Source organism: Pseudorasbora parva, chromosome 10 (genome assembly GCF_024679245.1).
Source record: "Pseudorasbora parva isolate DD20220531a chromosome 10, ASM2467924v1, whole genome shotgun sequence".
Classification (NCBI taxonomy): Eukaryota; Metazoa; Chordata; class Actinopteri; order Cypriniformes; family Gobionidae; genus Pseudorasbora; species Pseudorasbora parva.
In genome coordinates, this window is record NC_090181.1 from 23,813,174 (window position 1) to 23,828,908 (window position 15,735).

At 38.1% G+C, this 15,735-nt stretch overlaps 1 protein-coding gene across 1 annotated transcript in view; it reads left to right on the forward strand.

Annotated features, from left to right (window-relative positions):
- The first annotated feature begins 1,404 nt into the window (after positions 1 to 1,404).
- mrps5 (mitochondrial ribosomal protein S5) overlaps positions 1,405 to 15,735 on the forward strand; it is a 32,090-nt gene continuing 17,759 nt past the window's right edge. The window contains exons 1-5 of the mRNA XM_067455604.1: positions 1,405 to 1,504; positions 3,972 to 4,106; positions 9,731 to 9,856; positions 14,695 to 14,928; positions 15,656 to 15,690. Of these exons, the coding sequence (XP_067311705.1) occupies positions 1,456 to 1,504; positions 3,972 to 4,106; positions 9,731 to 9,856; positions 14,695 to 14,928; positions 15,656 to 15,690 (579 nt within the window). The 5' untranslated portion in view covers positions 1,405 to 1,455. The remainder of the gene's footprint in view (positions 1,505 to 3,971; positions 4,107 to 9,730; positions 9,857 to 14,694; positions 14,929 to 15,655; positions 15,691 to 15,735) is intronic.

Sequence of the window (15,735 nt, forward strand, 5' to 3'; positions counted from 1 at the left end):
TTAAAGAACGTGAAAAAACCTGTCTTCTATTGCTCCCATTTTCCACCGTCTTCTATTGCTTCATGGTCCAGTTCTGATGCTCAAGTGCCCCCTGTTGCCACCTTTGGCGGTGGACAGGGGTCAGCATGGGCACCCTGATTGGTCTGCGGAAATGCAGCCCCATACACAACAAACTGTGATGCATTGTGTATTCCGACACGTTTCTATCAGAACCAGCATTAATTTCATGAGCAATATGAGCTACAGTAGTTAATCTGTTTGATTGGACCACACGGGCCAGCTTTTGCTCCCCACGTGCATTAATGAGCCTTGGCCACCCATGACCAACATGGTTCACCACAGTTCACCACTGTTCTTTCTTTGGACACTTTTGATACCACTGCAGACCAGGAACACCCTATAAGAGTTTTAAGCTTTTTCTATTTATTTATTAATTTTGTAGTAATATTTATATTGTTTTATTACTCACTTTATTTGTATTTGTGTAATGTCTGAATTTATTGCGATATGCAACCTCATAATCATGCCACAGTTAACAGTCACCATTGTCCCATTTTTTAAAAGAAGCCCTTGCTAGTGCCCAAATTTTTGTTTACATTGCCTACTGATTTACATTATAAGAGTGAAATGTGATGCCTCTTACCCTTTTCATTTTTCCCTTGATATCCACCGTCTCTTTTCCTCTTTATGGGCACTTTTGCAAAATATCGTAGTCACCTCTCTTTGACTGGTTCCCCTGTGATTCAGACTCAACCTGAGCAGGACACAGTTTGACTACAGCTGATAATGGAGCTGCTGATTAAAGGATATGAGTTTAGGCTCTACTGAGCATGCAGGTGTCAATCCTCCACTCTAACGCTGTATCACAAGCGGAGCGCAGATGGGTGTAATGTCCCAGAAGACTGCACAGACATCAGTGTGCGCCCTGCATGGAGAGAGCTCCAGATCATAGCCCTGCAGCTCTTCAATTCAAATTCAGTTTTTATCTTTTGATGGGGTAATTGCATGCGTGAGTTTAAACATTCAAAATTAGCATCCAAAATAAGTACTTATACATAAAATATAAAAGGATTACTATAGCCTACCTAAAAATACTCACTTTATGTTCCAAAACCATATGACTTTCTTTCCTGATTATTGATAGCCTATGTCTATAACCAATGCTAGTAGCCTATCTATCTATTCTATAAAATATTAATAATTAATGCTATTGTATGAGCTCCTAAACTGTGGTAGTCCACTCACTTTTAATAAAGGTGATTGTACACTTATCATAATTCTTTAAATTATACAATATATTTCTAACTTTTTTAAAAACGGAAACTGCCATTCAAAAATAATAATTGTATTTATCGTAATTTATCCCTTTTTCAATTTATCTCAGACTTCTGTAATTCTGGACAGGCACAGGTTTGAACAGCACGCTTACGCTCAAGGACCCCTCAGCATCCGAACATGGCGGCGGTCACAAGGCTGTGCTGTGTCCTCCGGTTGTCATTTGAAGGTGCGTTTTGATTAGAACTCTTGTTGAATTAGCTTTTTTTAAACCTCTGTTGAGTGTAGTGGCGGTTGTCTTCACGTTTGGTGAGAGCTTATGTAAAGAATGTGTAGACTGTAAGAAGTTTGAAGAAAAACTAATGTGAACACGCTAACGGTCCCTGTCAGAATGTTGTAGTAAATGCATAACTCTAATGACGTATCATGATATAGATAACACAAAATATTTGCCCTAAATACAACCATAGACATCCCTGCCAGAGCTGTCAGTTAGTTGTCATACTGAATTAAAACGTGTATTTAAATTATTTTATTGTATGTTCAATTGTTATCTTTTGTACACAATGTCGTGTTTATATCATTTGAGATATGGCATTATGTATGAGAGTATGAGAGTTTTCAGATGGTATTATGGACAACTTCATTCATGCAGTTGCTTAGTAGGCTAAATTTTCATGTTATTATTGTACTATTACTAACGTTGGTGCATTCAATATTGCTGTTTCAGAAACGTTGATCTTCTATCTATGGGCTTCTTTGTTTTTTATTTTATTTATCAGAAGTGTAAAGAGTACCTGAAAACCATACTTAATAGTACAGATAGATACCTTACAGCAAAAAATACTCATTGCAAGTAACAAGGTGCCAATATGACTTGAGTAAAAGTCTTATGCCCGGTTTCACAAAAATAGCTTAAGCCTAGTCCAAGACTAAAATACATGCTTTGCTTAAGCTGTTTTTAACTGCACTGACATATCTTAACATGTGTCAGTGCCCTTTTTCTGTTTCAAAATGAATACTAGCTTTTTTTAAGCCATGGAATAAAAGCTACTTAAATGTCATAATTTAATGAAGGCATAATTTGCCTTTCTGTGAAACCAGACATTAGCGTATCTGATTTTAATGGTACTTAAGTGGTTTTACTTTTAGTCTCAATGATACACTACTCAACACCTGAGAGACACGCCAATGAAAAACACAAAAATCAGTTGATTTGTAAGGGGAGCAATCAGATGTTAGATTTTCTAAAGTCAAAATAAAATGGAACACCTCAATCCACAAGAACTGCGACAACATCTCCAAGATGCTTGAAGAAACTTTCCTGCAAAGCTACAGTACTGTGAAGAGTTCTAGACACTTGTGTCTAGAATAGTCATAAATTAACTCCTAATAACTAAATTGAATCAGTGTTTAGTGTGACCACCCTTTGCATTTTAAACAGCTTTTGTCCAGGGACACTTGCTCCTAGTTTTTCAGGGAACTTTGCAGGAGGGTTTTTTCAAGCATCTTGGAGATATTTTATGCAGTTCTTGTGGATTTTGTCTCAGTTTTTTTCAGGCAATTTTTTTTCTGGCGATCTCGTTCAACATTGCAAAACTCATGTGAAGGATTATATAAAATGAATAAACATCAAGGGATGCTTCTTTGCTGTTGTTTTTACGTGAATCAGTTTATAATGAAAACAAACTATGTACATATAACCAAATGCATACAGTCTCACACTTAAAAAAAAATTAAATTATGTGCTAGTGATGTAAATATTTTATTCATGCCATGTATGTACATTCAAGTTCATTCAAATACATACTAATTACGTCATATACATCCTCACACTATCAGCACCAAATAACCCCATAACACAGAATTAATGATTTAGTCTCTAACCTGCTGTGAGACATGTCAACCAGTAGTATCTCACTTGTCATTAATATCAGTCAGGATGCATCCATGTTGTCTCACTAATTGCGTCATCAGGTTCGGTACGCCTATTGTTTTTTGACTTGACGTTGTCGTCAAAGTCACACTGCAGGACTGCGTCAAATCTTCTTCTGACACTACCAGAATTGCTTTGGTGAACTTGTCAAACTAGCAATCAAACGCTACAGATTTTAGCCTAGGATCAGAAGAATCTTTTAGTATTCAAAAAAATTGTCAAATTGATGTGTACCAGAGTAAAGTGTAGAGTACATATACTTGTAGTTTCTAGCATCTTTGATAAGTAGCCAAAAAGATAATCAAGGACAGTTACTATTACATTTGCTCCAATAGTTTACACCTCTGGCCTCTGGTTTTTATTTGTCTTTGGAACTCAGGAATTGCTTTGTATCTTAGGTGATCTGATGCGGTTGATTGTAAACAATTTATGTGTTTGGAATAGTGAACTCTTACTGTGCTTTCACTCAACCATGAATTGACAATTCTTGTATTTTATGGAAGATGGCAGTATTTTTTATAATGGTTCATCCATCCATCCATATCATTATTATTATTTTTAATGATGTGCTCCTGTTGTTTTTAATTAAAATAACTACCCTCATGCAGCAACATCTCTTTGGGGCAACCTGTCATTCACATGCCACATGCTTAAAGTTTCACTCTGATATACATCACAATAGAGAAGAAAAGTCTATACCAACCTCTGTTTCATTCCGACTTTAAAAAATGTCCTGTCCTCTGTCTTTCTTTTCCAAAAGGTGTCGGAGCACTGAGAGCACTAGGGGGCGCTGCTCACTTCTCCCACTTGGCAAGACGCAGTCCCACCCCTGCCCAGTATGCTCCAGTCACTGCCGCCCTGCAGCAGAACAGACATTCAAGCTTCTTCAACAAATGTAAGCATGTTATGATATCCTTTGTTTAGAGGATTGTTGGTGATCCCTGCAGGTATTGTACAGTTAGATGCTTTAAGCATCTGCTGAATGACAGTAGACAAGCTTGCTATCCTCATAGCGCAAAACATCTCAGCACAGCTTTACAAATATTGTCCCCATGATATTTTAGAAATGGTCAAAATTATTAATTTTTAATCAAATTAAGTATGTCATGTTGTTTAATTACATGAAATAAAGGGCTGCTTATTAAATTAAATGAAAATAATTATAAGAAGTTACATTATTGTGTAAGATGAGTAAAGCATTGACTATACAATGCAAAAACAAGTCAAAATATATATAGATTTATTTCCGTGTCATTGAACAGGAGCATATCATTGGCCTGTAGTAGAGGTGTTCACAGTAGAGGTTCACTTAGATCTGAAAACCCGAGGTCTGACCCGAGACCTGAGTGGGTTCAGGTCCAAAACTTTCCTCAGACACGGGTTGCTTTCGGTATTAGTGGCTTTGGGTCTCGGGTAATTTAATGTGAATTTTTAAATCCGAATTTTTTAAAAATATGTCGGGGATTTTAACAAAATTGTATTATTTAAACCAATTCGTTCACTTTTGCCTTCCATTTCAACGAGCGCTGTCTGCATGGATTTAGACTCACTGTTTGCAAGATCTTTAATGGATTACTGTGAACAATGTCAGTCGAAGTGTCATTCCTCACACCGTCTAGAAAGAAGGAGAGGGGCTTTAAATCAGATGTTTTCTTTTGTTATGGCAACAACTTTGCTGGCAAATATTCTCAAGCTAACAAGCTAGCTAGCTTTGTTTCTGACAGTTTATACTCTTATATGTTTAGTTTTTTTTTTTTTTTTTTTTACCTTTTTAGATCTGTTGTTTTTATAGTTTCACAAATGTTATTATTATGTATTAAAATTAGTAGGCTGTAATAGTCATCTTATTTAATTTGTATTGAGCTATCACGTTTGTTTTTCCAATCCGCTGGTCAGCATTGAATGCCGAACTAAGAAATAATTTGTATCCTTTGTGCAGGCAATAATATGGTAATAATTAGGGATGCTCATATTGACCATTGAACCGTTAACCGATATTAAGAATTTTGACTGATTAACACTATCAGTTAAACGGTTTAAAGGTTTTTTTAATTTTAATTTTATTTTTTTATAACTCACGTGCCGCGTCGACACATGCAACGAACCGCACGTGCCGACACAGACATATTTTGCAAAATTAAGCAATGGGAAAGAAGTATACTGTGTGGGACTATTTCGACAGAAATGGTGACGAAGTTACGTGCAAAATAAGCTACGCGGTAGGCTATTACAATACAGCAGTAGGCTAGTACAAGCTCCGGACTGGTGGAGGAAAGCAAATGAAAGTCGGTTCCCGAGGCTGGCCGCTCTAGCGAGCCGTCTCTGTATTTCCCGGGCATCCGTGCCATTTGAAGCCTTGTTTAATGCTTTTCTTAGTGTGGTTTTGTCCGACTGCTTATCAAAAATCTAGGCCCGAGTCCAACTGGAGCCCGTGTTTTTTTTTTGGCTTACATTTGGCTTACATTGTTGCAGCCATTAAAATAGTTCAGTTTTGTTTTTAATGTCAAAGTAGTTATATTTCGTTTCATTTCTTTGTTAGGTTTATTTAGAAAGATGTTTAGAGCATTTTTTTGTTTGTTAAATTAAAGTTTTAATTATTTTAAGTGACGGCCAAGCGACCTGTGGCCAACAGTGAGTTAACCACGTTTAATCAATTTAGCCTCTCAAATCAACTCTTGACTTGTCTTGCCTATAATAAAATCCATAGATATAACAGCATCACAATGTTAGTTAATTTAGCCTACTATATTACCTTCACAGTTAAAAGGCATTTTTGACAAGCTGAGGCAGGCTGATACTACTGCTCACAAATGAAACGAGCTAAAAAATCTAAACAAATAAAAAAATGCAACGAAAGCAAACTTTTGAAAATTAACCGAAATGAGCATCCCTAGTAATAATAAATAAGGAAATGCATAAATAAAGTCATAAATAAAGTAATGGAGCTTTGGCCAAATCAGTAAGCAGGACACTGGAATTTTTCCTGACTGACTGCAGGGGGCAGGCTTTGGACACGCCAATGCTGTTTACGTCCGGGTCCAGTCGGGTTTAAAAATAAATGCCGTCAGGTACAGAAAATACCTCTAACCTGCAGTCCACAGCAGTTCATTTAAAGACTGTTCTTGCATTCCATCTGCACTATTTTTGTATGTTCACATGCATTAAACCAGGGGTTTCCAAACTGGGGTTCAAAATCCCTCACGAGAGGACTTGAGACTGGTGTGCCTCGCAGGTGATGCTCATTCTCAATCACACACTGGTCTTGCTTGCTCCTCCCATGTCTCTCGCTTCCCAACCTCACCACATATATGTTTGCTTTGTATCTTTCTAGTGAGTTTCTTTCACTATAGTCCACTTTATCTTGCTCACTGGGGTTGTAAGGCAGTATTCTTAATGCAGTACTTAAAGCTACTCTGTGCAACTTTTTTAGTTTATTCTTAGCTAAAAACACTTAGTTCTTTCAAAAATATATGTGCTCATTAATGTATATTTACTTCTTTCAAGTTATAAAGTATTCTCGTAAGTTTTTAATATGCCATTGAAAATACATACGGGTGAGGGGTTCGAATGCTGGTCGCCATGTTGCCCCTCCATCTTAAAAGTACATTAGCCAAAGAGGGTCATACCCATAAATTCAAGCTTCGTCTTTCACGTTTTAACACTCGATGGCACCATGTCGAATGTGAAGAGGGAGATTGCCATGTTAATCTTGGACTAAATCGGCCACCGTAGGAGTTAAAACGAAATCAGAATTGAGAGGAACAGAAACTAATATTCACTGGATGGACATATACCTTTACACCGCTAGATGGGGGAAAATATCACACAGTGTAGCTTTAAGCTGCTTACATACATTTATTGTGAAAGTTGCTTATACACATTTTTAATTGGAAATGTTCTTCTTCAGGTTTATACATCCAACATTAAGTATAACGAATTGAAGTTTGAAAACAATATGCTGTATTTATAATGTCACACTTGCTATTTATCTAACAGTTTAAAGGGATAGTTCATCCAAAAATGAAATTTTGATGTTTATCTGCTTACCCCCAGTGCATCCAACATGTAGGCGTCTTTATTTCTTCAGTAGAACACAAATTAAGATTTTTAACTCCAACCTTTCCTGTGTGCAGATCATATAATCACGTGAATGGGTACGTTCTATGAGAGCAAAAAAACGAAAAAAAAAACATGCTTAGACAACATGCACAAAGAGCTCTGTGGCTCATGACAACACACTGATATCTTAAGACACAAAACTTTTTAGTTTGTGTGAGCCGTATTTATTAGGGCTGTCAAAGTTAACACGTTAATAACGCGTTAACGCAAATTCATTGTAACGGCCCTAAATTTATTAACGCGTGTTAACTTAGCGCGCATTTTCTGTTTGATCCATAGCCCGTCGTTGGAGAAATCGGGATAAGCCATAGACGTGAAGGATGCAACAGCAAACATTAATAGGGAAAGAAAATGGTTATCATTATTCTAAACTAAAAGTGCAGTTATTGCCTATAAGCTACCATATTTTCTGTTTAACCAAATTAGACACCCGGTTGGAAGAAAAGTCCATTTACATTGAGCACATTCTCTTCAGTCCGAGCGCGATGCTTGAATACACTGAAGCTCACTCTCGCTCATGTCTGAGGTAAATCATTGACACATCACCACTATAACACAGTACATGTGTTATATTGAACTAAATGCATTACAATCGGCTAAAACGAATGCACAGGTTACTCTTCTGAACAAGAACGCTTCCGAGTCTGTGTTCTTCACACTGTTCACGTGAATTGAGGCATAGTTCGGCGCGCACACGCAAAATGCCGGCAGTTCAATAGAGAGCGCGCCTCTCTTAAAGGGGCCACACAATATTCCTACTCATGGAATATGGACCTCCTCCGGGTATGGTATGTTACTGGTGCGCTCACAGGTCCACATGACAGCTTTCACATTACCAGTTTTTCATACGAACTGTGCCCTGTTCTGAACTAAACTGCCAGTAATACTACCTTTATTTATATTCTTAAAATGAGAGAAATCCCTGCTTATTCTGAAATTTTAAGCTAGGCTTAAGAGATATGAACAACTTCTTTGATAAACATCTATGACCTTTGATACATATCTAGTCTTCATGCTGTTTTATTGATTATTATTTAATAAGTATTATATGGTTTCACTAATAATAAACGTGCATTTGCATAAAGCATGCATATTTGTCCATATACCCATGTTGATTAGAGTATTAAAAACGTAATTCAAACTTAATTTAAGATACATTTACAACAAATAAAAATCTCCGATTAAATTGCGATTAATCACGAGTTAACTGATGACAATCATGCGATTAATCGTAATTAAAAAAAGCTCTAGTATTTATATCATTTTTTACCTCAAATACAACACTATATCCAACAGCCTGGAACGCGCATCACTTCCGGTAAGGTCAGTATCCACGCTTTGGATATGGGATATACAAGCCAGAGCGTGGATATTGACCTTACCGGAAGTGAAGTGCGTTCCAGGTTATTTAAAATGTTTTTTTTCATACATCAAAAATATATAGATGGATTTTAGGAAGGGGCTCCCTGGCATGCTGGGGGTCCTTGGCATCATAAAGTTTGAAAACTCCAGCATTAGACTGACATCTATTGTCATTGTGTATTTTTAGATGTTATTTTAAACTTATTTTTAAAATGGAAGCAAAATTACGTACAGGTATAGGTCATGGGGCATCGTGTGCTTCCACAAGAATTTGTGCTAGTATTGAGAATATTTTATAAGTGATGGACAGACAGTGATTTGCTAAGTTACAAACCATTTCTGCTAGGCCATGAAATCTGAATATAAATATGACTTAATTTGAGGGAAATAAAAAAAACACCTGCTTAACAGCCCTTTTATTCTAATATATGCAACATGGTTTGTTCCTGCATCTCTTTTATTTGTCTGCTTTCATAAGGATCTTCTCCATGAGACATGAACTGTTTTCATTAAAACTATTAGTTATAAAGAAAAATCTGTGCATCCAAAACTTTTAGAACTGCATAGGGAAGTGCCTTCAGCATCTCTCTTGCAGATGGTGTGGTTGAGTGTATCAACATGAGTGTGTTTTTGAATGCTTTGGTTTTATGTGCATTGGTGTGTAATGGGGATGTTTGGTTGTCAGATAGAATTATGATATTTCATGGACTGCTTTTGTTGGAATCGAATGCTTCATTAGGCCTGGCAGGCCTCTCGGTCTCATCTAATTAAGTCCTAATTAAATCAGAACAACATCAAACAACTCCCAACGTCCCAGATTACCCAACCCCTCTAAACACACGTACGCACAGACACGGCCACATAATATGGATAAAACTTTATACTTGCATTGTAAAACCAACGCTTACACTTTAACAGGTTAAAACAATACAAAGGGTTTATTATTCATTCTTCACCTTATTTGACTGTTAGTGATATGGCTCTGTAGGTGTTTGTGATTTATTCATTTTTTTAATTCACATCAATTTATTCCCTCAGTGACAGCTGATGAGCTTTGGCGTGGAGTCTTGGCCGAGTCTGGTGCTGGTGCCAGAAAGGGAAGAGGAAAGAGAACCAAGCGTAAAATGAAGAGAGATCTCAACAGAGGCCAGAACCTTGGAGAAGGTACATCCTACCCACATTTACAGAACATACTAAGGGCTTTAACATCTCTAGTTTGGTTCATTTGGTTCCGAACCAAGGGCAAACAATTACACATTGTTGCATTTTACAGCTTTTTTGGTTCCTTTTCACACCACACTGATTGCTTTGGTCCGAACCAGTTGAAACGAACCAAAACGTAGGAACGCGACAACATCCACATCACTCATTGCCATGCTGTATTTCTTAAACTGCTTTTCGATTGGTCAGAATTAGGGATGTAACGGTATTGAATTTTCACATCACGGTTACAGTGACCTAAATTATCACGGTTATCAATATTATCACGTCGTGTTGTTCAAATTCGATAAAGTGTTTTCAAAAAGAACCAATGCACACACTGAAAACATGTCAACAAGTTTTATATTTGAAAATCAACAAACAACAAATAAATCAAGCAGTTCTATGCACTTTTTAAAAGCAACATTGTATTCTGTGGGATTACCTTCCTTATATTGGCCGTCATCAATAGCACCACATGCATAAATAATAATTTGGTGTAAATAGAATCTCTAACATTATCTCTATGAATATGTTCAAGCAATATTCTCATCAGTGTCCAATCAGCTATGACACATTTAAATCTAGCATATTTTGAGCCCAAACAGTATCCCAGGAAAATAAATCATATCCATATTTTAATATGATTTGACAGTTTATTTTATTAAATATCAAAAATCAAAAAGGTATGCATTATACCCGACACCTATGAACACTTTACAGTCAGTTTTATACAAACACGCATAACCAATGTACCGTAATTCCTCAAATAAAGACCGGAGCCTTTATTTACCTGAACTGCCGATGGGAACCGGCTTTTATTTGAAGCAGGCTTTTATTAGGGGCAGGCCTGTATTTCTAATTCCATCTGTTTAAAATATAACTGCTTTAAGTAAACCGTTTTCAATTTAAAGTGATCGTTCCAGTGGACAAATATCATTGCTTTTTTTTAAGAAACATTTGCAAAAATATCACCATACAACAAAATAATATGCATTTTTTGTAATTCCACGCACAGCTCCTCATCCGAAGATGAACAAGTTCTCAGCGAATCTAGCCGAGCCGTAGACCGTAAAAAAAGCCGAGTGTGACGTCTCATCACACCGGCCCCCAGTTTGCACATACAAATGAGGTGCTTATATTTACTGAATGAGCCTACAAAAGCAGAAATAAGCCATTTTAAATAAAGATCCAGGTTTAAGCAAATTAATAAATAAATCACAACATTAAAGTTTAGTGAAATTAGGAAATATTTAAGAGATCGTTAATTTAGCGCATATTTTGTTCTCATGTCACAAGTAATAATATCAAGCCATGGTTTACTGAGATTTACACGATTCTTTTCTAGTGTGGTTTTTGGTGAAATCTACTAAAATAAATATCATCACCTGTGCACGTTAGCCCACTTCTTCTGGACGCTTTGGTTTATAGAACAATTACTCCAAATCGCCCTCTGTTGTTTCAAAGAATAGCACAATGGCTCGTCCGTTTGGGGAGGAGCGTGCGCAGCGGAGACAGGCGAAAATAAAAACAAGGCGTGAGACGTGACACTGCGCAGAGCTGAGCTTTGAGGCTTGGGTGCGACCCCCTTAAGAAGACATAAAAGAGACGAGAGGCTAATATTAGGTGCGTCTTAATCAGCTCCCTAGTTCAGTAGTCAGGGCACTGATCAGGACATACGGTAAGTCAATGGGCTGACTCCCTGATCAGTGCTCTGACTACTAAAGGAGCAGATTGAGACGCGCGCATTGTGAAGATCGATATTTGTAGCCTGTCTGACACGGCATTTTCACAGACGTCGCATCTCTCATAGACTACAGTAGCCTATTTAAAATGGCATATGCCACCATTATATTCTCAATTTAATTTACAAAGCAATCCCTGTAAAGTTTTTAGGTTAACTATAGAAGAGACCAGGATTAGTGTGTGTCTCACTGGCATGACTCGCATGAGGATGGTTTCGCATTAAATTAACGGCATTTAGGAGATTATCCATTCATTTTCCCCCGGCCTTTATTTGAGACCGGCCTTTATTTGTTCGTGCTGACCACGCCCCCGGCCACTATCAGAGGCCCGGCGTTTAATTGACTACAGGCTTTCATTTGAGGAAATACGGTATGTAACTTTAGAAACGGTCCCTAAATTATCTTGAACGTCAAGCCAACTTTATGCCAGTCATATCAGATGCGCTATGGTTCGGGGGTATTTGTTTTAAACTATTTTCGCTGCTGAAATAGAGCAAAAACATTCAACCGTATGCTGAATGAATCTCCTGCGTACATTGCACGCTCATCTCTGCTTTGAGTGCAGATTTCAGTGAGAGCGCGCTCTGAACAAAACCCTGCTAATCTGAACACATCTGATTATTAGACATTGCATTCATAAACTCAATAGAAACACGTGTGATAGGTTATAATGCGCAACGCGATTATAATAGATGGCTTTGGAGAAGCCTATAATAAGTAGGTGACTATAGCAGCAGCGACGTGAGTGACTGCGTTACACGCCACATCCAAAATACACCACACAAACGCCGGGTGTTATGTCAAGCCCTGATTATTATTCCTTAAATGTCGCCCTAGTCGTGTCTGAACCAGACGTAGGTTGGTATTGAGGTCAAAGTCCACTTGCCTTGTGTTCGCAAATCTTCGCGGATTTGAAGTGTTTCCCCTATTACAACAACTTTCTGCTGGCATGTTCTGCTGCAGACAGAGTGACCAGAGCCTCTTTGATTAATTTTCCCCTTTTGTAAAAGCCAAAATATGGCCACACCTCAGATTTTTTTACTTTTAGAAGGCTGGAAAATCTCCCGGTACTGTCACTGCCTTCTGTCATTTCTTCTCATTCAGAAAACAGCGTTGCGTCACGTGCTGCGCGCGCCTGCACCAGACTGGACAGGATTTACCGCGAGTTTTCAATATCGTGATAATCACTGACGGTTTTAATGATAATTAAATTTTAAACGATATTACTAACCGTCAGGACATTTTATTGTGAAATCGCTAATCGTTACATCCCTAGTCAGAATTTACGTGTGGAAAATTCGAACCGAAGAGGAAAAGCCAGCAAACTATAACACTATGAAGAGACGACTGCGCGGGCTGGTTTTGTCCCTGGCCATAATCTACTGTGGGAGCAGTGAGAACACGGACACCCGGAAAATTCTGTTTTTGAGCCTGGAAGCGTTTTCTTACAAATAATGGAAAATTCTGTGTTTGTCAGGGAAAGACTTAATGAGTGAGTCATTGAGAACGATTCGTTGAAATGGCTGATTCATTCAAGTATGAAGCAGAATCTTTGACTCAACTAATTCAATAAAAATGCTGAATCATTCAGTAATGAAGCACAGTTTCTGTGAGATGCACTGTGGTTCTGCTGTGATCTTTGTTTTGGAAGTAGTTTCACTGCTTAAACAGAAAAAAAACAGCCAAAATTGTGTCTAAAATGCAAGTGACTTGATTTTACCTGTTGTATGAAATCAATGTCACATTTTCAGTATTTGTGTGTGCTGCTGTGCTGATTTGTTTTGATTTCTCCATGAGTGGTTGCATGAGCCTCAACAGTGCAACCATGTTTCAGTCAGTAACATAATCCACCATCAATCGCTGCTTACTCTAACTGAAAAAAAATCACAATCATTCTCGCGTCTGGTGATTCCCTAGTTATTTTTTTGTTATTGATGTTTTAAGGCTACATGTCCAGCAGGCCAAGTAAAATTCTCTTTCCCTAGTCCCTTCAAAAATCCTCCTCTATTCAGCTCTTTTTATGTTGCGTGATTGTTAGCTCCACGTCACGTGACAATGGAGCACAGTGAAAGGAGTGATTGACTGCTAAAATAACCAACCTAAGGTCTGCTTTAAAGTTTAGAGCGTAAAGATGAAGTTTTATTTGTTATTTATAGAACGGTGGACCGGTCACTGTATCTGCTCACAGTGGGCTCATACTGTGCTGTACTAACTAGCGAACGTTTTGTAGAGAAATGAAAACAGGAAGCACCTCAACAATTTTTTGCAATAGCACAAATGCTCCCGAATAATTTTGGAGATCCTACAGATTAAATTACGGGCGCATATGCGATCAAAATGGTTGCAATTTCGAGTCTTGATTCATTAAAAAATCAGTTCGATTAAATAAGAGATTCAATGATTCGCTCACAAAGACTTTCAGTGCTGGATGATTAAGCATTTTTTAACAGTTTTTTACTGTGTGTTTGTGAAGACGTTTCATACCTATACATGACAACTTTTCTCTCTGGCTCAGCTCCAAAGCATGTTTGCTGTGTTCGTACTTGTCAAAGGTTTAAAAGACAAATCAATGTAATTTAGCAATAAGAGCCTGTGGGTGTTTGAATCAAGATTGTGATCTTTAACGATTAATCAGCTATTTCTTTAATAAACTCCTTAAAAAAAGAGCCACTTTTATTACCCACAAGATCTGGTTTTCTCTGGACAGATTTAAGGCCAACACTAGATTAAAATAGCTATAAACAGCAGCAACCATTAGCTGTCCATTTCTTGAGGTGTTTGCACCCACTATGCCAGTTAATGAATATCAATCACGGCTCCACTTCAAGTTTAGAGTTTTATATCTGCCATTGGAATCTAACCTTCTTCTAAGCTGACAACACTCACTGAGTGCCACGGTTATTGAGTGGCTTTATTTACTTTCACTTAAAAAGACCTCAGGGGAATCTATTGATTTATTTTTTTCCCTCTCTCACTCTCTTATGGAGGCTTTTCCTGAAATAAGTTAGAAACCTATAGTATCAATGAGTGCATGCACGTTTCCTGTGCTCTCTTCAGGTCGTGCTGGCTACCTGTGGCCTGGTCTGAATACCCCGGTGTACAAGGATGGGTCCGTCCAGAAACCCTCTCAACGGGGAGAGGCAGAGCAGAAGGAGGTGGCAGAAAACCTGCAACGGCAGAGGGATGAATGGGAAAAACGCAGAAAAACCAAGATAAAGAAAGAAAGAGGCTGGACCGGCTACTCCTGGGGTGGGATCAGCCTTGGCCCGCTGGATCCGGGCCCCAACGGAGGTGTGTGCAGCATTTCTGATTTGTCCCATTCTACTGAAAATACTTGGTCAAGGAGATGTATGGCTGTATACATGATTTATAATGATTAATGAATGTATCTGAAATAGTCAAACACTTTGATTAAAAAATGTGTACACAATCTTTGACCATATAGTAAGATGTATGGTACAACTCCTGCTTCTACACGCTTCGATTGCTTTAACACTCACACTCAGACAGGGCGAAACGAGATGCAGAAAGTGCAATCTCCTTGTAATTTACACAGCTGTTCATCTCTGTTCTGCTGCTCACCATCTTACCGTGCAAATGTATTTCCTGGCGTCTGATTGGCCAGTGGGATGTAGGTGCAATCTGTAGTAGTCATGGTGATGGATTGCCCAGCGACGGTGAGGCCTGCGGTCTAAATCATGTCTAGATCTGTTCCAACAACTTCTCACCCCTGAGTCACAACAGCAAACCCTCTGCTTTAAATCGAGGAAATATGCTTGTCTCTCATGGGCAAAATGAAACACCTGCAATGAGTTACTGTAGCAACCACAAAGCCCTGGGGTTAGAGGTCATAACAGAATGCTCACCTAATCTCATTTAACACGTTTGCTGTCCCTGATCAAAAACAAATAGGCTGTGTGAGCCCTTTTCAGCAATCTCATCCTGTACTAATGACTTTTGGTGTTTATTGTCATTTATAAAAAGTTGTGACTGTGCTTGTTTTTTTTTCTTCTTTTAGAAACGTATGAAGATTTTGACTCGCGCGTGATAGAGGTGAGTACGAAATAGCCATGCATTTTTTTAAAACATGAAACTGCC